Consider the following 24,996-nt stretch of genomic DNA (forward strand, 5'->3'; position numbering starts at 1 on the left):
CTGCTTCCAGCACCGCTGCCATGCTTGCCTCACACTTGCTTTCCTTGTCCCTATCTTGCCCTACTAGCCCTTCCTCGTGATGTCATCCGGTTCTTTTCTTTCGAGCGTATGGAGATTTTTTTTTAGTTATTTATTAATATAAACAATGGAATTTACTATTATAAAGTTGAAACTTTACTCTAAAAGGTGGCGCAATGAACTTCTGTATAAGAATGTTTTGTAAGAAAAATTACTGTCTAGCAAGTTTGGAAAATGTATTATTTTTTGTTGGTAATTGAATAAGCCGTTTCAATTTTTCTTTATAAAAACAAATCAATGGGAGCCAATTCACTAATTTTCTCGCTATTTTACTGGACATAGTTTCAAATGAACATTGGAACTTTAGTCATCAATATCTGCTAGGTTGCATTATGATATATGGTAGTGTAACTCGTACTTTCTTCGTTCATAAAATTTTAATGATGTTGACTTTAAACACAGTGTAAAAATATAAAATTATAAGTTAGGTTTAAAGTAACTTTACTCGTAACACAACTTGTAACCACATCAATGATTTTTAGGTAGTATTTTAATAAGCAAATGCTACAGGATCCAAAAACGTATAATTAACTTGAGGACACATTTGCCAATAAAATCATTAAATGTTTTTTGGAGTGTCTTTCAATCGTTCACAATCTTAGCTAATTACATATTTCTCGATATACTGTAACAAATTTTACCTTTTTAATAAGATAAAGACAAAATTTACTACTGGGCACTTGAAGCTCTTCGTCTTTGCTAGAGGACACCGCAAGATCGTGTTTCACCTGAAGGGCACCGTAAAAAAGTAATTAGCCATCGGACACCGGCGATATTATTTTATAACTTACTGGTTTTGGAGAGAGAAAACACGACCAAAGTATCAAAATACCATTGTCTAGTGACGACGTTATATCAAGAATCCATTTGCAGTGCAGCGGGTGCGGAGCCGGTTCTTGTCTACCTCACCCCCACTGTCTCCAGCGTGAAAAAAAAGATATTTTAGTACTTTTATTGTGTTTTCTCTCTCCAAAACCAGTGAAAATAATAAGATAATTTTGCCGGTGTCAAGTGGTTAACTACCCGTACTTCGGCCAAAATATGATCTTGTAGTATCTTGGGGTAAAGAATGCAAAATTCTATTGCCCTGCAGCAAATCTGCCCAAAGATAAATGGTCAAATAAGTAGGTTAAATACTACTTTCGGGATTATAATAAATACATTAAAAATAGAGTATTTATAAAAGGATTAAAATCATAATTTTAAAGAGTATATTGGTATCAAAGACGATACGCTTGGAAGATTGACAAGGGATCATGCAATCAATTAGTAGGAGATACGCGTTCCCGGGTGCCCACAATCTGCACGCCACATCTGACTAATCTACACACCCATCGATCTGTTCATCTCAACGTCTATCTCACACTGTTCGTGACAGCTTCAGACACCTCTCGCGTTGGGTGACAACCTAACTAGAAAATAATAATGCCTTGATCCAAAAATCAAAAGATGAGGTGAGAAATTTTATCCTAAAAAAAACACCAAGACGATAGGACGAAGAAAAGAAAACAGAGCAAAACTCCAAAGCCGTCCGTCACCCACCACGTCTTGCTTTCTCGACGTCATTTTCTTGCTTCCTGTTCGAGAGTATCAAAAGGTTTTTTTTTTCCTTTTACTCGTATTTATAAGCTAAATTTTAAATTTTAAAATTTAAAGTTTTTTTTATCTTAGTTAATTTTCAGCCATGACTCTTAGATCACTAAAAACGTAAACGTAAGTATAAAAGTTCTATTCACCCGCAATTTTTACTTTATAAATATGCCGGCTAAAAAAAGCCAAATAATCAACCCTCCCAATATCTGGAGCAATTAATACTGTATTAGTTTAACTTATAGTCATTTTCGTGCTTCCCTCCAGAGTATCAAAAGCTACTTTCTTTTTCTTTTTCTTGTACTTGCATTTATAAGTTAAAATTTAAATTATTAATCTTAAATTTAAAGTTTTTTATCATAATTAATTTTTAGCAGTGATTCTTATATCATTAAAAACACATATATAAAAGTTTTATTCACCCGCTATTTTTACTTTGTAAATATGTCGACTAAAAAAAGCTAAATAATCAACCCTCCCGATCTCTCGAGCAATTAATACTGTATTAGTTTACTACTAATACGATTGAGATAAATTTTTTAGATATTTTTCTGTCCGAATTATCTCCAAACCTGAGTTCGAGATAATATTTTTTCTGTCCAAATTATCTCCAAACCTGAGGAGTTCTTCGCTCCCACGAATTGGTTTTTTTCAAACCAAACGGACCAATCGCTCGGGGGTGTATATATAGCGAGGTGGAGTGGAGCTCCATTGCTGCCTTGTCTCGCCTACCCCCACCTCCCCTCGATTCCGGCGTTGTCTCCTCCACCTTATCGCTATCTCCATTGGTGGTGCGAGGCATTCGAGGCGGTGGTGATGGCGGAGGAAGTGGCGGCGGTGGCGGGGGAGCTGAGGGCGAGCTTCAGGGCCGGGCGGACGCGGCCGGCGGAGTGGCGGGCGGCGCAGCTGCGCGCGATCGTGAGGATGGTGGAGGAGAGGGAGGGCGACATCAGCGACGCGCTCCACTCCGACCTCGCCAAGCCGCGCATGGAGTCCTACCTCCACGAGGTTGGTTTCTTGGGGTGGGGGGGGGGGGGCGGTTTGGGTTTCCCTCTTCTTCTTCTTTCCATGGCGGCGAGATTGCTGATCGCATCTTGACTGAAAAAATTTTAGTTCGAATTGGATCGAGGTGCGCGTGGCGAACTGGCCCGAGATTAGTTAGCGAATAGAAAAGTTTTTGGTTTCTGATGCAGTATTACTGACGCTGTGATGATTCTGAGTTCTTGTACCCTGCCTCCTCCCGGCGAAATCGAATTTCTTGATGCTTGATTGGTTGCTGGATAGATCGAGATGCTGCTGGCCGTGGTCTCCGCCGCTTTGGGAAACCAGCGATTCTAGTCTCTTTTCATGTGCTTTGCCGCATGGAATTGTTGAAAGTGTTTGCGTGCTCCGCGCCTCCGCCAACCAGTGATCCTTAGTGGTCAAACACTCCACAGCGGCGTTGCTTCCACGAAATCCTCCTCCTGTTTGGGACGTCCCAGATTGGTAGACGTTCTTGTCAGATTATTATTATTATTACTGTTAATCTGTTATTATTATCATTGATTTGGCCGGAGATCTTTTTAATTTTACTTAACTTAAAAAGAGGTGCAAATTTGTATCAATCGCTACTTGCTGTTTTCTTTAATTATTATTATGTTCCAATCTTAGAAATTTATAACTTTGTGTTTGTCCAATCTTGGAATGCCTTGATTGAGTGGTTCCTTTGCTATAGTGTTTTTGAGATATTCTTTAAAACATCACTGTAGCACTCAAGCTAGGGATATATTGATTGGTACTCTACCCTGCCTGTCTGTGGTCGCTAAAAGAGAATAAATAATAATTTATTTTGCTGTTGCTACTTAGACCACATTCGTCCCCCTAAGTTAACTTAACCTTTTTTATTTTGCACGCACGTTTTCCGAACTGCTAAACGGTGTATTCTTCTTAAAAAAAATTTAGAAAAGTTATTTTAAAAAATCATATTAATCTATTTTATATTTTTTTAATAATTAATTAATCATGTACTAATCTATTATTATATTTTTCGTCTGGATAAGTTACTTTACACACCCTCACCGAGCCCAGCCTTACTAGTATTTCTCACAGTTCTAAGTAGAAAAGAAGTTGAGAGATACTTCCCACCTGTCACCTCCAGATTGATTTTTTGCATTGCCTGATTTAGTGGCTAGTAATGACTTATTTGCTTGCCTGCTTTTCATGACTAGATATCACTGGCAAAGGCAGCCTGCAAATTTGCCTTGAAGGGATTGAAGAATTGGATGAAACCTGAGAAGGTATTTCGTTTGCATCTTCAGTATCCACCATCATCCCTTGAGGTCAACTGTTTTGATATGAACAGATCCTAACCTCCATATATTTATGGTGTTGATGTTCAGGTACCTGCCGGCCTCACTACATTCCCATCAACTGCACAAATTGTGTCGGAGCCCCTTGGTGTCGTGCTAGTCATCTCAGCCTGGAACTATCCTTTCTGTAAGTAAATAGTGCATTCATAACCCATAATTGCATAAACACCACTTCTAGTCCATAAGAGTAATGCTATTGAGTAGGGATTAATTGCAATTTATGCTGTTATGGGCTTGTTTGTTGCATGATGCTGCTGAAAGTTCGTGCATGCTTTTTATGTGCTCGCCTCCCCTGTGTTTCAGGATTTGGTTACATGCTATAGTTGGTATCTTTCCTTTTCGTTGGAGCAATTTTTTTCATTATTACTATGTAGTGCAACCAACTTTATGAGTCCTTAAAATACCTCGCTTTGTGTCAAAGATCTAGATTTTTCTGAGGCTGAGCATTAGGAGCATATATTTCTGCACTACTTGAAAAACAGAGATCCTCTTATAAGCATTCTCCTTTTGTGCACCAAACACAAACTTTAGCTTTTTAAAGGGTCCTTTAGAAGGCAACAGCCTCTTTAATATTAATTGTGGTGCCTCTTGGCATCATTATGAGGTATGACTCTTGATGCTGTGAAGAGCATTTTTGGCCTGATACTGCCTGTCCAGTTTTGTTTTCCCCAAAAGATGATACAGGAGTCCCCACCGGTTCCAACTTCTAATCACCTCTCATATTTCTTATTATAGTACTCTCGATCGAACCCGTCATAGGAGCAATTGCTGCTGGGAATGCTGTTTTGCTGAAGCCGTCAGAAATTGCACCAGCCACCTCAGCATTGTTTGCAAAGCTGCTACCTGAGTATGTTGATAAATCTTGTATAAAAGTGGTGGAGGGAGGCGTTCCGGAAACAACTGCACTCTTAGAAGAAAAGTGGGACAAGATCTTCTACACAGGTTAAATTCTTATCTCCCATAGTTTTCACGGTTAATGTGTCCATCCAGTATGGTCTTTTTGTCTGTAGCTGCTGGTTACAGGTTATGTACTTAGTTCTGTATCCTCTTCTGTTTTGCTAAGCATGTCATGCTGTTAAGATGCTAACGTGCACATATTCCTTCGAAACTGCAGGTAGTGGAAATGTAGGCCGCATAGTGATGGCAGCAGCTGCAAAGCATCTCACCCCTGTGGCCCTAGAGCTTGGTGGAAAATGCCCTGCAATTTTTGATTCTAATGTTGATCTTCATGTAAACCATCTACTTGTGAACCGTCAATCCCTTTATTACCAAAAAAGTCTTATTTCTCAATTTCTCATAACATTTTTTCCCCATCTAGACTGCCGTTAAGAGACTAGCTGTTGGCAAGTGGGGCTGTAACAACGGGCAGGCATGCATTGCACCAGATTACGTTATAACAACAAAATCATTTGCTCCAGAACTGGTAAGGAATACCATGCACATTACAGCAGCTAAAGAGTTTATTGTGCCAATTAGACTCCTATTTGCTTATCCATGGAGTTTTTCCTTTTGCAGGTTGACTCTTTAAAAAGAGCTCTGATAAGGTTTTATGGGGAGGATCCTTTGCAATCAGAAGACTTGTCTCGTATTGTGAATTCTAATCATTTCTGCAGACTGACAAATTTGATAGAAGATAAGACAGTTTCTCAAAAGATTGTGTACGGTGGTCAGACAGACGAGAAGCAACTGTGAGTATTTAAAGTCAAATCTGGCACTACTATTTCTACTAGCAAAAGGAGTTTAATTGATCTTGAACCCTTATGTGCATACATTGCAGAAAAATAGCACCTACGGTGTTGGTAGATGTTCCTCTTGATTCAGCACTAATGACATCAGAAATATTTGGTCCCCTCCTTCCCATCGTAACAGTAAGTAGTTTTTCTCTGGCTTCATCTTGTACTTGTTATAATTAATATCACATTCCTCTGAAAATGTTATTGGACCACAGAGAAAGGAAAGTTCAAACACATACATGAAAACAATTTCAAAATTACAGTCAAAAGTAGTATGACATGAAAAAAAAAGTATTTTTCAGGTTGGTTCTAGTGGGAAGATTAGAGCTATATATAGTTGTATACTCTAGTCTATGATCTTTGTCTAGGTTCATTATGCCATAAATTATCTTGCTGTTGCTGGTGTAGTCTCAGTATCTGACTCTTTTTGGACTGGTTCCTAGGTTGACAAGATTGAAGATAGTATTGAGTTCATCAACTCAAAGACCAAGCCACTTGCAGCCTATCTTTTCACCAAGGACAAGAAACTGCAAGAGGCATTTGTGTCCAATGTCCCAGCAGGAGGAATGCTTGTAAATGATGTTGCACTGCATGTAAGTCCTCCTACCTCCTGAAACTCTGAAATTGAATAAACTCTGAACTGCAGCATCATTTTCCTCACATCACGCTGATCTGACTCTCTGCATCTTCTTTCCACCACAGCTCGCCAATCCGCACCTGCCATTTGGCGGAGTCGGCGACAGCGGGATCGGTTCCTACCATGGCAAATTCAGCTTCGACTGTTTCACCCACAAGAAGGCCGTCCTGATCCGCGGGTTCGGAGGGGAGGCAGCTGCTAGGTACCCACCCTACACGACTGAGAAGCAGAAGATCCTCAGGGGCCTGATAAACGGCAGCTTCATTGCCCTGATTCTTGCCCTCCTGGGCTTCCCCAGGAGAGACAGGCGTTAAGACTCTACTCTTTTCACTAGTTCAGTATACAGTATTTGTGCATTTGAGTGCAGGCCGTGCTGCCAATGGAAGCCATTTCCTGCATTTACAGGGGTGTACATTATATTGTCGGATTTTCATGTGTAACTTATATTGAATTATACAGGGGTTACATAAATAAAGTGTGATTTGTCAGAAATTCAGTGCCCAGAAGTGGTGGAAGTTGTTGTAACAAGCAAACCTGGTAGGAAGAATTTGACCTTTTTTTCTTTTCTATAGATAATGGATTAAAACCTGGCCTCTACATATATAGGAAGAATTTGATTAGATGCAGTTTACTAGCGTAGTCGTAGAAGTGTATGTTTCAACACTTGGGTTTGTGTTCGATTCTCAACACTCTTATACTCTTTTAGGTATTCGACGTCAAGTTCCTCCTTGGTTGTCTAGCATTCTTTTTTCCTTTTTGATAGGATGAATTTGTTCAGTGCCATTCTACTTCACCCATCTTCTCCATCTTCTGACTGAATGTCACGCTTAGGCGAGGGCAGGGGTATTATGATGTATGATTTTTTTTTCACCAAAATCAATGTGACAGAGCTAGTAGATTTTTTTTTCGTCAAAATCTTCCGGAAAACTATTCCATCTCAAAATACATTATTTTTCTTGACAAATCATAATGGATTAGTGTTAGACAAAAAATGCATTTCTCAGGACTTGAAGGGTATTGAGTTGCATGCAATTACTAGTTCAAACTTAAGGTTAAGTTGGCAAGAAAATTCAGTCAATTCACTCTGACGTGAGGCTCCATCATAGTCAAACTTCTAAAATTATAACAAATATTTTTGTGTTAAGATAAATTAATAAAATCTAATACGTTCATGATACTATGAAAGCACTTTTTGAGTAGAATCTATGTGTATCATTTGTTTTGTATTTAAACTAAGCATTTAAGAAATTATCAATAGTCAGAATTTTAGTAGTTTAACTAAATCTTATCCTAAACAATAAATATTTTTAACCGAAAGGAGTAGCATGCAATTTTCATTTAACTACACATCACCCAGGTTTGAAACTCGAACTTTTAGCTTTGATACCATAGCGACTAGCATGCACGGCCAGTTCAACCCAAAAGCTTAAACTGGTGAGGAAAGACGGTCAATTCACCTTTTGTTCTAACCAAAGGAGACATGATGTATGAAGAAGACATTGAAAATGACCAACACAACACTTTCCAATACACTGTGTTTTACCCCTTCCTCTGCTATGGCTGCATGATGCAACAAAAGCGGGGAGTGTCCTCTGTGCGTTCTCCTCCTCACTCCCCGCTTAATCCTCTCTTCCCTCCATCCAAACTTGCCACTTATGGCGCTCTTATTATAAACAAATACTAATTGGCTAATTTGTCACCCCTCTTCTGAAGAAGAAGGAGAAGAACAATGGTGATGGATGGCTGCTTGCTGTCAGAACAGGAGACCCCCTGATTGAACTGCATTATCTCACTCACTGAGGTTTGCATTCTGTTCAGTTTGGTGTAATTTATGCATGAATTGTCCACTGTGATCTGTGCAGCTTCAGAATGTCTCATACTAGATCATCCTCCATATTGTATACATGACACAAAATTTTGTAGGTTCTTGGATTTGTTGATTTTGGTTGCAATTGTTCCACAATGATTAGACGCTTGCGAGTGTTTAACTTTTGTTATTTGAAAATTTTTGTCTGCAGAAGAAGAAGCAATTCAGAATTCTGAACAGAGTATATATTTACAGAAAAAAGAGGAGACAATTGCATGAGGTGAAGGAGAATGGCGCTGTTCGATCGGAACCAGAGGCAGCGGTCGTCGCTCTGCTCGACGGCGACCGTCGTCGTGTTCGTCTCGCTCTGCCTCGTCGGCCTGTGGATGATCTCGTCGCCGGAGACCATCCCGGCGGCCAACAAGAAGGCGGACGCCCTTGTCAAGGAGGAGGACAGCTCCATCGACGCCACCAACAACGTCAAGCAGAACAGCGCCAACGTCGTCGCCGAGACCACCGCCGCCGCCGAGGCCGCCACCGACGAGGCCGACAGCTCGCTGAAGCCGGCCGGCGACACCAAGGGCGACGGCGAGAAGGCGACGACGTCCAAGGACCAGACGTTCGATGACGAGAACGGCAGGACGGAGGGCGGGGCGCTCGTCAAGCCGGAGAACGGCGGCGACGAGGCGGCCACCGACGTGAAGGAGATCGGCGGCCTGGAGCAGGCGACGATCGACATGAACGACACCGGCGAGCAGACGATGACTGACACCAAGGAGGGCGTCGTCCAGGACAAGAGCCCCGAGGAGATGGCGGCGGCGGGCGACGCGAAGGAGAGTGGCGACGGCGGAGACGGTGGCGCGACCAAGAACAAGCAAACCTTCGACGACGAGAACGGCAAGCTCGACGGCGTCAACCTGGTGAAGGACGTCGAGAACAAGACGCTGTCGGAAGAGAACTCGAAGCCATTGCCGGAGGAGACGACGACAGTGAGCAGCAAGAACGCGATCGTGGCGGCGGTGGTTCCACTTGAGACCACCACGACCGCCATCTCCGACGAGAAGCTGCCTGACAATGGCGAGCAAGGGCAAGACGAGCAGAGGCAGCAGCAGCAGCAGCCGGTGGAGGCGCTGCCGAACGGGCAGGCTGACCTGCTGACGGAGCGGGCGGCGCAGAACGGGTCGTTCACGACGCAGGCGGCGGAGTCGATCAAGGAGAAGAAGACGCGCGCCGAGAAGACGAAGAAGAAGAAGGGGAAAGACAAGAAGAGGTCGTCGGCGGCGGCGGCGGTGGAGGAGGACGGCGACACGTCGTTCGGCTGGAAGCTGTGCAACACGAGCGCCGGCGCCGACTACATCCCGTGCCTGGACAACGAGGCCGCCATCAAGAAGCTCAAGACGGACGCGCACTACGAGCACCGGGAGCGGCACTGCCCCGGCGAGCCGCCGACGTGCCTCGTCCCGGCGCCGGAGGGGTACAGGGAGCCGATCCGGTGGCCGCGCAGCCGCGACAAGATCTGGTACCACAACGTGCCGCACACGAAGCTGGCGGCGTACAAGGGGCACCAGAACTGGGTGAAGCTCTCCGGCGAGCACCTCACGTTCCCTGGCGGCGGCACGCAGTTCAAGCACGGCGCCCTCCACTACATCGAGCTGATCCAGTCGTCTTTCCCGGAGGTCGCGTGGGGGCGGCGCAGCCGCCTGGTGCTCGACGTGGGGTGCGGCGTGGCCAGCTTCGGCGGCTACCTGTTCGACCACGACGTGCTGACCATGTCGCTGGCGCCCAAGGACGAGCACGAGGCGCAGGTGCAGTTCGCGCTGGAGCGCGGCATCCCGGCGATCTCCGCGGTGATGGGCACCCGCCGGCTCCCGTTCCCGAGCAACGTGTTCGACGTGGTCCACTGCGCCCGGTGCCGCGTGCCGTGGCACATCGAGGGCGGGATGCTCCTCCTGGAGCTGAACCGCCTCGTCCGCCCCGGCGGGTTCTTCGTCTGGTCGGCGACGCCGGTGTACCAGAAGCTGCCGGAGGACGTGGAGATCTGGGGAGGTGAGAGCATACAGTAGCTTCTTGCATGGGTCATGGTCATGGGGGGGCATGGGGCTGACGCGTGGGGGAGGGATGCGCGCAGAGATGGTGAAGCTGACGAAGGCGATGTGCTGGGAGATGGTGTCGAAGACGAGGGACACCGTGGACCAGGTGGGGCTCGTCATCTTCCGGAAGCCGTCGGACAACGCCTGCTACAAGAAGCGGCGGCAGAAGGAGCCCCCTCTCTGCGAGCCCTCCGACGACCCCAATGCTGCCTGGTACTCTTTTGCTCCCTCCAATTTGTTGATTCTTGTTATTTTGGATAACAGAAAAAGTGTTATCTTTGACTTATCTACCTATATTGTCTTACCGTTTTTCAAAATAAATATTTTAAAAATTATGAATAGTCAAAGTTTTAAACGGTTCACCACGCTATTTTGTCTAAAACGAAGAAAATTGACCTTTACATAACTGTTTAAACTTACTTTCGCTACATTGGTCAACTTATATAATTATAAACCAACTTACATATGATATATTATCTCCGTTGCATAATATAAATATTTTTATATTGTTATCAAAACTCTCTTTGACTTTTTTATGTTTAGCGTAGTTGATTTTTGAATCTACCTTTGGCCATTCATTTTTTTCAAAAAAAAATGTGATTATCATTTATTTTGTTGCGATTTATTTTATCTTTAAAGAAAATTTAAGCATGACCTATAAATTTACATATTGCAAAAAGTTAAATAAACTGGTGGTCCAACAAACAAATATTTAAAAGTCAACATTAAAAATCAGAGGGAGTAATTAGGTTTAGTAAAAAAAAAAACCTATTCAAGTCCTTTAGTAGTCAAATTTTGAATCACTGAGATTCTATTTCTAAGCACTTGATTGGTCATAGTCTCATTAAATCATTGGAATCACAGAGAATCATGGGAAATCTACGTAGAAATGCTTATACAGGAGTATAAAATTGAATTCTAAATATTCTTAGGGTTCGCCTAGTTCGTCTATTGATCAAATATTTAAAAATTTTAATTCCATCGACCAAATCCGGTCACTGATGTTGGATGATAATCTGAAAACATACACGCAAGTCAAAAAAACCCATACATGTTCTCTCCCCTAACCCTTATGATAAAAGAAAAAAAATCAAACGTTTGATCACTAGCAAAAGCGATATTGTTATATTGTAAAACGTAGAGAATAGGATATACGCATGTACTTCGTGTGTTCGTGCGCTTTTCTTCATCAGCTTAATAACACAAGGACATAATTATATCTTATAAACCAAATGAAGTAGACACAGTAGTAGAATGCTTTTTTTTTTTACAGGAGCTTATTAAGGCTTTGGGTGTGCACGGGTGATGCAGGAACATAACGCTGCGGGCGTGCATGCACTGGGTGCCGACGGACCCGTCGGTGCGGGGGTCGCGGTGGCCGGAGCGGTGGCCGGAGAGGGTGGAGACGACGCCCTACTGGCTGAACAGCAGCCAGGTGGGCGTCTACGGCAAGCCGGCGCCGGACGACTTCGTGGCCGACCACGAGCACTGGAAGAAGGTCGTCCGCAACTCCTACCTCACCGGCATGGGCATCGACTGGAAGACGGTCAGGAACGTCATGGACATGAGAGCCGTCTACGGAGGGTAAGATCAGACCTCTCTCTCTCGATCTCTCGCCGGAGGCGGAGGTGTTGATCGATCTTGCGTGCGTCTCCTGGATCTCCGGCCGGCCAGGTTCGCGGCGGCGCTGCGGGACATGAGCGTGTGGGTGATGAACGTGGTGACGATCAACTCGCCGGACACGCTGCCGGTGATCTACGAGAGGGGGCTGTTCGGCATCTACCATGACTGGTGCGAGTCCTTCAGCACCTACCCGAGATCCTACGACCTCCTCCACGCCGACCATCTCTTCTCCAAGCTCAAATCCAGGTACAATAAATCTCACTACCTTTCACATTTTTCTACTATCAAATTTGTATCATCGTGAGATGAGAAATTTTATGGTGATTGAGAAATACATGTACTAATATCTTCGGATAGCCGAGGTACTGAGAATTACCAAATTTTTTATTAGGAATGGAGCTTTTTTATTATCATATTTTTCAATGCAAAAAATTAGTACCCAAAGGTACAATATACCTTAAGGTACTAAAATTTTTTATACCTCAAAATACTTTTTAAGAATGTAATATAGTATGGTATCTCCTGAAAACTATAAATTCACTCTTTCAACATAGAGGTTGGATTGATTTTCACTATCATAATAGAAAATACGATATCTCCAAGTACTACCTTCTTAGAAAATCATAATTCACTACTTTTATACGGTCAATTTTACCATTCTTAATAAACTACCTCGAGGTACTAAAATTTACATTTAAAATTTTAGTACCTCAAGATATAAATTAATGGGAGGTACCACTGGTGGTATGGTAAAATTGTTCTTTTCATATAGATGTTGGGTTGACTTCTGCTATCGAATAATGTCATTTGCATTATTAATACGGTAAAAAATGAAAAACTTTTTGTTACAATCTGGAGAACATCTGGTGGTGGTGGTTGGTGCTGCAGGTGCAAGGTGTTGCCGGTGATCGTGGAGGTGGACCGGATACTGAGGCCGAACGGGAAGCTGATCGTGAGGGACGACAAGGAGACGGTGGACGAGGTCCAGGGGGTGGTGAGGTCGCTGCAGTGGGAGGTCCGGATGACCGTCTCCAAGAACAGGGAGGCCATGCTCTGCGCCAGGAAGACCACGTGGCGCCCCACGGACGTCGAGGCACGATGACCTCGCCGCTGTAGAACAAACCAACGTACGTACAGGCTGATGTGCTTGCAGCATTGCACATCTGCAATAACCGAGCTAGATTTTCTCAAGCTTGTAGGTTTTCTTTTTTGTTTTGTTCTTGAGAGTTTTGTGGGTAGCTGTATACTGAAGAACCTGTGACTTGGGATTTTGACAGTGCATAGATATTCGAGTGACAGACACACTGGTAGTACATATGAAGGGGCTTGGGGCTTCACCTGACAGCACATAGATAGCAACCATCAAGTGCTATGTAGGATGATGTTATTTTGTTCGTTGTAGGATTAAACTTTCTCAGCGTTTTAACTTTCAGGCTTACAGATGAAGTCATTGGAGGTTTCTTGAATGGGTGCTTCTCAATCTTAATTACCTCATGAAGTTAAGATGGTGAAAGAACTTGTTTATCTACCTTACACATGGCTGCATCAATGCACCAGGGAAGCAACTAGATTACACTGTTAGCGGATGCAGATACAGATAACCTACCACCTAAAATACAACATACTGACCGTAGAACAAAGCTATTTCAGCCGATCCAAAAAGAATGTAGCGACCACCTCTCACCTTTCAGCCCAGATCAATCATGCACCAAGATGCAATCACATGTCCCAGCAAAGGCGTGTATCGCAGCAATGGTCTCGCAATATTTGTGGTAGTTTTAACTCTGTCAGTAACTCTGTATGAGAGGGCTCAGAAGTCCCAACGTTCAAGCTGCACTCTAGCTTCAGCCATGTCCTTCTGCGCCTTTCTTCGGCGGTAGAAAATAGGGCAATCCCGGCTGCCATGATTGTGCCAACAGAAGTTTAAAGCTTATATAGCTAACATGTGGATGAAATGTAAGCAACAGTTGAATGGGAGAAAAATGGCAAACCTTGTGCAGAGAACGTCCTGGTGAAGGGAGCCCTGGCACTCCTGGCACTGCGTCCATAGCCTCCCAAATAGCATCTCCAGCTCAGAAACTGCAGGCATTAAAATTAAGTCGGCCAGTAATCAAATGCTTGGAGGCAAACATGTCAGAAGGATTTGAGAGGATGTAATCGTACCGTTGGCTACAGTTTTGCAGTATAACTCTGCTTCTCTTCCCTTGCAATGCGAGCAAAGTGTTTGATTGGAACCACTGCAGGGTGAGAACACGGTGGTTAAAACATAATGTTTATACGTTATACAAACGGGTACCAAAAATGAATATTCGTATTTACAGTAACATGTATGTAAATGAAATCTTATTAAGAACATGATCTAAAATCTAATATTGAAAACTTGGAAGCAAATGTTCAGCAAAAATGCAATAGGAAAAGGTGGATACTTCATAATTGTTTTTGCATTTGCAACAAAGTAGTAAAGTCACCTTATAACTGCTTTGCATCCAAGGCAAGTCAATTGTTTCTTTGCAAATCTCATTATCCCACTATTTGAAGGAGTTGAGATTGAAACCGCCCTGGTGTGACTTCCATGAAGCAGCTCTTTACTGGCATTCTTCAGAATCGGCTCGAAAATCCTCAAAAGTGGCTAGCGATTAACAATATAAAAGTTTGTTAGAATTGGAGGAAGAGAATATTCGAATATCAAGTCTTGACATACTTTGCTAATTTGGTTCTCAAGGTAGTATTGGGGATCTATTGGTATGCTATTATCCAAAACATAAATTGGATCTTCTGACTTCTCATATGCCTGCAAGCAGAAATACTTCATCAAACTATCACCATAAAAAAAACAAATATATGCCTCTGCAATTGAAAGTACAGATGAGTTTACCTTTGCTCCTTTTGCTGCTTTGATGATAACATAAGGAACCCGGTCACCAACCGTGGGAGCAGTAGCAGCATCCCTCTACCCAAGGGAAAAACAGTCAGCAACATCATTTAAAGATCAGTGTCTCCTATCTTGATCAGCACCATTCCCCAAAGGAAAAATTGCTCATACCTTTCGCATTCTCTCAGCAAGCTCCACATGGGCAGCTTTGACAGCATAATCCTCTCCCGTTTTAGTCAAACCCTGTATAACAAACAGTTAAGAGATTTACAACACAGACCACACAGAGGATTCCAATAATAATAATAAGTACACTAATTCACCTTAGTTATAACTAGAAGAGATAAGTCTACACGGTTCATTAGTAGATCAGATATGGTGTTCTTGACATATTGAACTGCAGCAGGAACATCTCTGTCCACTAGTATTTTATGAAGGCACTCAGTAACCAGGTTCTTTACCAATAAACAGTTGTCCCTTCTCACTGTTTCAATACCTATAAACAAAGTAAGAAGCATGTTAAAGCAAGAATGCGAAATAAGATCTCAGACAAGTACGACATAAAAGAAATACCTTTTGTATCCATTTTGTCAAACTTCTCAGGGTTTGTCCAGTACAAACCAGCATATCTCTTCTTGCTAATCAATAGATATGGGAAATAGATCTTCTCAAACTCCAGCTTGATGGGCTGCAGGACAGGTATCAAAATAAAAATAAAGGTTGAACTTACAAGTAATATAAATACTATAGATGCAAAATTAGAACAGGACATGCAAATAATAAAATTCTAGGTGTATTTACAACAGATACCATTTCAGAAATTGTAATGGAATATTATTGTGAACACTAACAGGCCTTGCAGTATTTCATGTAATCACCTTAGTAAATGTTCCACTAATATAGTCTGCAGCTTCTCTTCCTAGCTTCATGGCATCCTCAACAGTAGAAACACCAAACTGGACCATTACAGAATCAGTATCTCCATATATTACCTGCAATGCAAAACATAAAGCATAAAAATTGGAATATAAGTAGAAAAGCATATAAAATCCTGACAGGCAGACTAACCAATCTCATAGACCAATTCGTAAAGCAAAATAAGATCATGAATGCAGGCCAGAAAATTGACTATTGTGCCAGTGCCCACCCAACAACTGCAAAGTACTAGAAGGTTTATATCAAACAACAATACGGTAACTCATCATTCACCTCTGCATTGTGCTCATAGCCTCCAAGTGTCGTGAATTTATCTTCAACAAGCTTTTTTGTATGTTCAATCATCTGTCGACCTGTTTGATAATGATGCATCAGTTTTATGCAATCCAACATTTTTCTTGCAAGCTCATTGTACAATGAATTTATTGATTATGGCACATCTAGGATCGATGCTCACCATAGCTTGTCACACTTGAAGAAATTTCTAAACAAGGTAATTGACCAACAGTCGCTCCAGTAAAACCATATACAGAATTTGCACTTATCTGATAATATCATAATTCAATGAGTACAAGTTTGTGTATCACTGATTTGAGGGAATTGGAGATAAAAAAAGGCTATGTATATACTTTTAGGGCAAGCTGACGACCATCAAGAACAGCCCTTTCAAATGGGTCCTTTGCTTCCTGGACAGGTAATTAGTGAATTTAGCATAGGATGAAAATGTAGCAGTTACAAGTTCAGAATATTTTATTTAAAATTTGATCAATATAACAGCAGGGGAGAAACTGATAGAGATACCTTCAAATCTGCTTTTGCCCTTTTACGAGCAGCCAACAATTCTTCAAGGATTTCAGGAAGAATACCCTGATATTTGATATATCATCTTGCTTAGGAAAAACTTGTTCTGTTAATAATAACTTTTACCATGTCAGGAATGAATTACCTTTTGCAGCTCTGGTTTCACAAACGTTTCACCAGATGGGGTTTTGTTGAGGCTTTCAGGAGGCAGGTTGAGTTTGCGAGCATCCTCAGGGGGTACCTTCAAACAGTAGAACCAGAAATGTTTATACTTGTGGATACCCATTAATTTCACAGAACAAATGTTTATACTGTATGTAGTAGATATTATAATCAATTTTCGGGGAAAAGGAATTAGAACCAGAAATTAAGAAATTTATTTTTACCAAAGTACAGTAGCATAGGTTATACGCCATCATGATGGATGGATACAATGAAGCAAAGTCCAAAGTCGCAATGGGTTTTTCATAAAATCCAGCCCTTGCCTCCAAAACCTAAAAATTAAAGACATAAATTGATGTAAAATCAAGAATAACTGGACAACAGAAAGGCAATGTAGCTAGAATGTTCATCCTGCAACCATTAGAAACATGACAAGGAAAAACAAGGTGATAAAAGTTCACATGCTAGCCAGGTGTAAAGTTAGCTGGTACAGAAATATATTTTTCTCAACGGGACCCTCAAAGCATTTTTTTTTTTGCATGGATGGCTTGCTGATTTTAAATGCAATAGCTATACGATAACATGACAGGAAGCAACCAAAGAACTAAAAACATGCAATCACCATTACTTACAGTTGCACCCTCAAAGGTATCTTGTCCAGACGCTTGACCCTTTATATTTGGTATAACAAGGTTTTTCTGTTTTGCTTTCCTGAGCAGCTGTGAGAGGACCTGAAGAACAAATATTCTTGCTATTAGAATGTAACTGAATATTTTCATTAGCAGGAATTGGTGTGCTTGGCACCTTAATGCTCTGTCCCCTTGAAAGAAGAAATGAAATGGGAACTCCAGTGACCCTTGCCATTTCCACATAGTTGTAGATATACATCAACTTATCTAGCAATCGTTGTGGAAGATAGGCATCCTGCATTTACAGCATTTGTAAAAGTTCAGAAGTGGGTTTTCTATTGGCACCAATTGGCACATCAAAATCAACAAGGAATCAATTAATCATTTGAATTACAGGACTTTTAGCAAAAGTATCACACTAGCTAATACCTAAGCCACCGGCAGTCTAGCAGGTCTACTGGCAAATAGGAAGTTAAAACACAGTTGTTTCTACAGGGAAAAACATAGCTATAATGGAAAATAGAACTATGGCAATGTTGAATAAGACTCCACAAGTACACAACCAACATACTCTGTAGAAACTAAAGGGAAATTTTAACTAACCTTCAAGCAATAAACTGCAAGCCTCCTTCGTGTCTCTGAGTTCCCATTTTGAAGATCAGATATAATTGAGTGATGGACATCTTCTTTCTACTCAAAACAAGACCACTATGAGAAATAGTAAAAAGAGAATATTCAATGCAACTATTGTTAGCAACAGTGTAGGACATTGTTAAAAATAAAAGAGGAAATATAGGCCACCATTTGGTAGGTAAGGTTGTATCAGAAAAATAATCAAGCCAGATGAGAGTGACCAAACACAGAAGATATGAATGAAAAGCTATGAGCATGATTAGAAGCACTTTGGGGGTGTGAAATTTTAATAACTCATGAATGATGTGTCCAAACCCAGAAAATTTGTGTTGGTTTGATGATATACTTCTTTACAGTAAAACACTGAAGGAGCATCAACAGTACTTGCAGCTAACACTTTTTTCTGTGTGACAGCAACTGAGAGAACTTATAATATATCGAGTCTGGACTTACTTGCTCCCCAAGGAAATGTGCAGATACAGAGTTTAATGAATAAGAACTAAGCTTGTAATCCCTTTGCATAGCCTGCATCATAAACAACAAGTAAAGATGAAACATTGTAATAATTTATATAGCTACCGGACTAATTATGTTGCACATCAGTAGATCATAACCTGCAGAAGATCAAATTGTACCCTTCCTTCCACTGCTACATCTTTACTTTCACGCATGCCATACTGCCTGGATATGTATACAATTAGGCTGTCAAGTCTTTGTTTACGAAATAGAGATTTTTTTTTCTTCGTTGCATTTCATCTTTGAGGTTTTTAGACAGTAAGATATTTCACCAATATCGATGCAGCTTGCAGAATGGGAAATAATATCATAGTAATATGTGATGATTAATGCAGACTGAAAAATGGAAGGGTGAAATCCAACGCAGCATATTGTCTCTCCCATTCCTCCCATATAAACAAAAGGGATGTGAACACCAAATATTTATCTTATTAAATAGAGGTATTGCAGATGTTCAAGAGATAACACACAACGTCCAAGTTACTTATGGATCAAATATCTCAGAATGTGCTGACAGGCACAGACATTTAATGGCTATATAAGCAGGACAAAAAAACATACTGACAGAACAAAACATGTGGAGTGGAATGCCTTACAATGGCAATGCCACTAATCATTATAGGATAGTAGTTTCTGAACAATAAGCAATATGATCTCCTTGAAGACAAATTAAAACAAGTGGCACTATCAGCTGAATCAACTTATAACAAAGTTGCATTCATAAATCAATAAAGAAATAAGTCATCACCATAACTAAATATAACAAGGAAAAACCATGAAGAAGGCATCAGCTGCACATGTAAACAGGGAGGATCAATCCAAGATAACATTAGCAAAAAATACTTAACATAATTAGGAAATATAACTGTTTGGCCATAAAGGGACTACTCACTACTGTAACACATGGTGAATATAATCTAATCTGGGTGATAAATGAAAAATTGAAAACTAATATGCACTAGAGTGACTATAGGAAGTAACCTTGAAGAGAAGGTTGTGTCACGAACACGAACACGACTATTTCTTATTCTTCCAAGTATTGGAAATTCTACTATTTTAAGAACTTCAGCTCTCTGCAAATGAATGAAATCAAACTTCAGTTAGATAATGCAAATTGCCATGTTAGCCAAGGAGTAAGTTGTGTTGTGTTTACAAAATGTGTACATCAATAAGATAAGGCAAATCAAATTTGCAGATATTGTATCCAATTATAATATCAGGATCCACTTCACGAATGAAATCCTGCAAAATTATAAATCAGAATCAGCTTAGCAACTTTCTATGTAATCAGAAAATTGTAAACTCCAAACCCAGCAGTACTTACCCTCCAAGCAAGTAGAATATCCCTCTCTGTGTCAAATGACATAACATCAACTCCGACAATGGGTGAACATGATTTAAGAGTCATAACGTTCCGTACAAAAGGTTGTCCTTCTCCTTGAAGGGTGACCAAGTTAGCTATCTATTTCAATCCAGAGAAGTGAGTCAAAAAACTGTCTATGGGACTTGGAATTGAAACTAGATGATGTTAAGTGTCAACTATATGAATAATGAATTCAACCTGAATAACAGGATCATGAGTTGGCTCTGGGAAGTGACCTTTGCGACCAGCACATTCAATATCAAAACTTAATATGCGAAATGGGGCCAACTTAGAGTGTTCTCCTTCAGCAGCATGGCTTACCAAATCTGAGTATCTGTTATTTGGCTTAAGAATTCACACAATGAATAATATCATAGATACATAGTTCAGTATCAAATATGAAAACACTCACTTAGTATAAAAGGATACAAGCAATCCAACTCTAGCTGACAATAGGACATGACACGAGCTGCTTTCCTATACTTTCCGGAAGGAACTTCAATCCAATTTCCACCAACAATGTTGCGGTCAATCATGAAGCGAAGTGCAAAAAGAATATTGCTTTCATATGTCAGGAAACTCTTTGAACCAAGGCCTTCAATTGATATGCCCCTTTCTAGGATACCTATAAGATGCAAAGTGCAAACATATGCAAATTGTGGTGAGCCACTAATAATGAGAAAGTAATTTTTAGCATCCTCTTAGGAGATCAACAAAAGATGGGGGCAAAGCAAAGATCACAAAATCACACAATAATATATTGCACAGCTTAAAATACTATTTAAACTATACATTGCATAAAAAGATTGGAAGTTCAATATACAAGAATAAACTGTAGCTTTATTGTATCTTAAACCAACACTGACCTCGACAACTAGCAACCATTGTCGGCAAAGCAACCACTATCTTGAGGAAAGGCTGAGATTGATGTGGTTGGTAATGCATAATTGTCTGCTTCTGGACAAGTTCAATTCTTTTCACAAACCTTGGCACATTGCTGCTCCTATTTGAATCCCTCATCCTCCCCTATAGTGCAGTATGAATAACCATGTCAAGAGAAGTTGTACTGACAGAGTACCCAGTTTGTGAAAAGTCTTGACATAAGATACAATTGAGAATAGAAACCTCTAGAGTTTGGTGGAAACGTGAAATATCATCAGGGCCCATCCCCATCGGACAGCTGATATAAAAATATGGCTCAAATCCATGTACTTGGCAGCATACACTGTGACCTAATGTTAACATGACATCACTATGAGCATCACCCCTTTGATAGGAAGACAGATAACTTTTAAAGATAGAAAATATAACCTTCTCTAGTGACACCAAATATCCTGAGTATAGCTGCAGGACCAGATGAGTTGGGGAGCAATTCTTTGTGGCTCTCACCAATGACATAATCTATCTCCAGCTGCTGAAAAGCTAGAAATTAAACAAAAGGAGAAAAACATTAATAATAAGATAAAGCCTTGTACTCATCGGTCAACATAGATCTTTATTCAAATTGAACACAAATTATACCTAACAAAACAGTTACAGACTATCTATGCCATGACAAACAATCCTTACAAAAAAAACACCATCACATGATTATTAATTCCTCCAGTCATCAAAAGATGATGTTCTGGACATCATCTATCATACAAAGATATGGTCTAGTATGATACTACCCTATACACTCCCAACCAATGGAACTACTACAAAGACAATACAAACCTGAAAATGCTGAAGATGCAACTAGAAGCTTGTATGGAATCTGGCTAGTTTGAGAACAAAAGCTATTAATTGCAATCTATGTACACATACATACATACTGATGTCAAACACTACATAGAACCTAAAACAAATGAGTAAAAAAGCCAAAAGTCAGCAACCAAAAAAAAAATAATCAAAACAGACTAATTGAGTGCATCAATACTACAAAATCCATCATTTCAGCCCGAAATTGCAAGAATAAACCCTGCTAGTTTGTGCATAGCTGCAACAGACAAATTATATAGCACTGTATCTCATCATATCAGTTCAAGCCACGCAGCATTGTTGAAAATACAAAAAAAAAGGAGTCTACCATTACTAGTGTTTCATCTCTATATACCATTACATCCCATGTAATTAGTGATGTTATAGAACAATATGTTGGACATGGCAGGACCTCTCCATTCAAAAAGCCCAAACTAAGTAGCCTGTGCGCAAATGTAATTGATAATGTTATACTTACACACCAGTTTGTCAACAGAAAATTGGTAAGGAATCTAAGATAAAACATCAAAAAGTACAAACAAAATCAAGGGAATAGAAAACCCCTATTGGAATTCAGAGGGTTAGTAATTTTAAAACCACCAACAGTTCAATTGAATACAACCTCAGAATCAGCTTTTCTTGATGAACAGAATCAACAATTTATCAAAGGTTTACATTTGGTTATCCTCCATGCATGGATCAGGCAACCCAATACGATAAGAAGTACACTGTCACAGTCCATGTCACACACTACATGTCAAACAAATGAGTACAAAACCGAAAGTCAACAACAACAAAAAAAAAATCAAACCGGACTAACTGAGTGCATCAATACAACAAGATCCATCACTTCAGCCCAAATTTGCGAGGCTTAACCATGCTCTAAACTCTGAGCACTGAATCAAAACAATCCTGCTATTTTGTGCATAATTAGCTGCAACAGCCAAATTATATAGCACTGGGTCTCATCATATCAATCCAAGCCACGCACCATTGTTGAAAATACAAAAGAAAAAAAAATCTACCCAGTGAAGAACATAGGTCTCCTACAATGAGACAGAGCAGCCCTGGATCCATCCCAATTTCGCCTCCCTCCGTACCCATTCAACCCAAACTGAACATACCGGAGCAATCCAATCACGTATAGGAGTAAGAGCGGGTCGGAGAAGGGCTGGGTGACCGTACCAACAGTGCGGGAGCAGCCGGACGCTAGGTCAGCGGGGAGCGCGGGGCGCTTCCACCGGGAGAGGCGGGAGGCGAGGGCCTCGTCCCGGTCGAGCAGCAGCAGTGCCGCCTCGTCCTCCGCCAGGATGGTCTCGTCGAGGAAGACGTCCTCGTCCATCATGTCCTCCTCCTCCGCCGCCGCCGCCGCGGCGGGCGGGGGCGGCTGCGGGGCGCCACCGCCCACGGGGTGGGCCCGCTTCGCCGCCGCCCCGGACGGCGCCGGGGCCGGCGCCCCTCGCCGCTTGCCGCCTGAGCTCATCGCTGGGGAGAGGGAGAGGGCAGCGCGGGAAGGGCGGGGGGGTGGAATTTGGGGTTCCCGCCATTGCCGCGCGATGTAGGGTTTTATAGGAGATGAGTCTACGAGACCCAGGAATACGCCAACGATGTGTCGCATACGTAAAATGGGTTGACGTAAATGGATAGAGGCTCTTTTGCAACGGCCCACACAGAGCGGGCCCAAATTGGCCCATGACGACCGGACTACAGAAAGTTTTTCAATTAACTGCCCATGCGAAATTTCAGTGTAGGCCAACAGGTCATTTCTCAAGGGGAAAAGGTCCACTCTTCGTCCCTTAACTGCAAAACCAATTATAGATCATCCGTAATCTCTTTTTTCTATAAAGTTAAGGTCTACTGTTAATGCTAATTCTCTTTTCTCTCGGGAAGTCACATCACCTTAATTATTTTAAGCCTTAGGATGATACATCAATGGTGTAAATTATATCTCATCATCTTAATTATTTTTAGCCTTAGCATGATACATTAAATTACATCTCTTCGTACCATCTCAACTGTTTCTAGCCTTTGGATAATTCATCAAGAATATAAATTGCATCTCTTCCTCCAAAAGACACACCATACAACCTAACCATTATAACCTATGGATAATTGATAAAGGCACAAAATATATAAACACATGAAAAAAATCATATAGTAAGTAAGAAAAAAATTTAGAACTCATATCTACTCTATTATCACACAGTTCTCCTGTAGCAACACGCGGGGTATCCATCTAGTATTCTAATGTCGATGGTTTTTGCTGATGTGAGGCATATCTAGCGTATTAACTATGATTTTTGTCCTATGTGGTAGCTAGGGCTGGACAGAAAACTCGTGGCTCGTTAGCTCGCTCGACTCGTGACAAACTCGGCTCGGCTTGACTCGGCTCGTTTCATTTTTCTAACGAGCCGAGCTAGCATTTTAGCTCGTTAGAGATAACGAGCCAGCTCGAGCCGGTTCGTGAGCTGCTCGCGAGCCTAACGAGCTAGACCAAAGACACAAGATTCACTAGCGTTTATTGATTTCACCCTGGAATGCATGCATGTGTTCAGTACTTCATAGATTCACTATGTGATTTGTTAGTTCAAACTTTAATATGTAAATACAATTTCATATGATTTGCATGTTTAAAATGAAAATTTGCTTGTATAACATATTGAAAAATTGTTTAGGTTAATTTTTTATGCATGGCTCACGAGCCTAACGAGTTAGCTCGAGCTTTATAACGAACCAAGCCGAGCTAGTTTTTAGCTCGTTACGATAACGAGCTGAGCCGAGCCGAGCTAGCTCGTTATCCAGCCCTAGTGGCAGCCTTTATCGAGCTACATTTGTTAGATCGGCTGATTTATCAGAATAATACGAATAATACGAAGATACAAACTAAAAACTATATAAAGTTAATACATTAACTTGATAGTATCTACTCCCTTGGACTCCAAAAGACTTTATTTGTAGCATACATTACATATACTGTATCAAGGTTCCCATCATTTCATTTTGGGAAGAAAAGGCGAAACAATACTTTTGCAAATGAATAATAGTCGTTTGATAAAACTTTTATAAGATGATACATGTGTTTGAGTACTGTATCAGCTATCACTCCTGGCTGATGTCATGTTGTACATTTTTGTATGTGTCTCACCGTCAGTTTTCCTATTTGCGAGTTATTTCCCAATATGACACGTTACTTTCTTAAGTATATGTTAGAGATTTATATATTAGAGCATGTCCCACAGTTCCCCTAAATCCATCCCAACCCAAAAGGTGTGGCCTCCACTTGAGCCACAAGGCCCACAACCAAACCCAGATCCACGTTGCTTCCTCGATTTGAGCACCACAGCCGTTGATCCGAACTTGGTTAGTTGGTATGCAATGGAATACACCGCCAAAAGAGATAAAACTAACCCGGGATGCAATACAATGCCAAGGATTTAT

General features: G+C 41.2%; 3 protein-coding genes across 3 annotated transcripts; 2 read left to right on the forward strand and 1 right to left on the reverse strand.

Annotated features, from left to right (window-relative positions):
- The first annotated feature begins 2,352 nt into the window (after window positions 1-2,352).
- LOC102712119 (aldehyde dehydrogenase family 3 member H1-like) lies at window positions 2,353-6,878 on the forward strand. The gene is made up of 10 exons (XM_006662726.2): window positions 2,353-2,676; window positions 3,876-3,944; window positions 4,047-4,143; window positions 4,752-4,958; window positions 5,131-5,246; window positions 5,335-5,439; window positions 5,532-5,704; window positions 5,794-5,884; window positions 6,193-6,342; window positions 6,452-6,878. Exons 1-10 carry the CDS (start codon window positions 2,485-2,487, stop codon window positions 6,698-6,700), a joined length of 1,449 nt encoding a protein of 482 aa, XP_006662789.1. The 5' UTR covers window positions 2,353-2,484; the 3' UTR covers window positions 6,701-6,878.
- Window positions 6,879-8,098: 1,220 nt separating this feature from the next.
- Window positions 8,099-13,288, forward strand: LOC102712580 (probable methyltransferase PMT26). The gene is made up of 6 exons (XM_040528836.1): window positions 8,099-8,187; window positions 8,405-10,239; window positions 10,322-10,496; window positions 11,595-11,867; window positions 11,958-12,152; window positions 12,795-13,288. Exons 2-6 carry the CDS (start codon window positions 8,484-8,486, stop codon window positions 13,006-13,008), a joined length of 2,613 nt encoding a protein of 870 aa, XP_040384770.1. The 5' UTR covers window positions 8,099-8,187; window positions 8,405-8,483; the 3' UTR covers window positions 13,009-13,288.
- Window positions 13,258-23,041, reverse strand: LOC102702420 (DNA polymerase delta catalytic subunit). The gene is made up of 30 exons (XM_040528835.1): window positions 22,744-23,041; window positions 21,130-21,240; window positions 20,944-21,050; window positions 20,685-20,844; window positions 20,248-20,443; window positions 20,017-20,152; window positions 19,780-19,917; window positions 19,620-19,697; window positions 19,437-19,528; window positions 18,554-18,620; window positions 18,393-18,464; window positions 17,910-17,996; window positions 17,482-17,601; window positions 17,310-17,408; window positions 16,902-17,009; window positions 16,661-16,756; window positions 16,516-16,581; window positions 16,344-16,400; window positions 16,172-16,259; window positions 15,988-16,067; window positions 15,657-15,770; window positions 15,352-15,466; window positions 15,102-15,274; window positions 14,950-15,021; window positions 14,782-14,856; window positions 14,608-14,697; window positions 14,375-14,535; window positions 14,070-14,143; window positions 13,898-13,985; window positions 13,258-13,804 (listed from the first exon to the last, which is right to left on the reverse strand). The coding sequence occupies exons 1-30, from the start codon at window positions 23,039-23,041 to the stop codon at window positions 13,717-13,719; spliced, it is 3,306 nt and encodes a 1,101-aa protein (XP_040384769.1). The 3' UTR covers window positions 13,258-13,716.
- Window positions 23,042-24,996: the final 1,955 nt, after the last annotated feature.

The sequence above is a fragment of the Oryza brachyantha genome, chromosome 11, assembly GCF_000231095.2.
Source record: "Oryza brachyantha chromosome 11, ObraRS2, whole genome shotgun sequence".
NCBI lineage: Eukaryota > Viridiplantae > Streptophyta > Magnoliopsida > Poales > Poaceae > Oryza > Oryza brachyantha.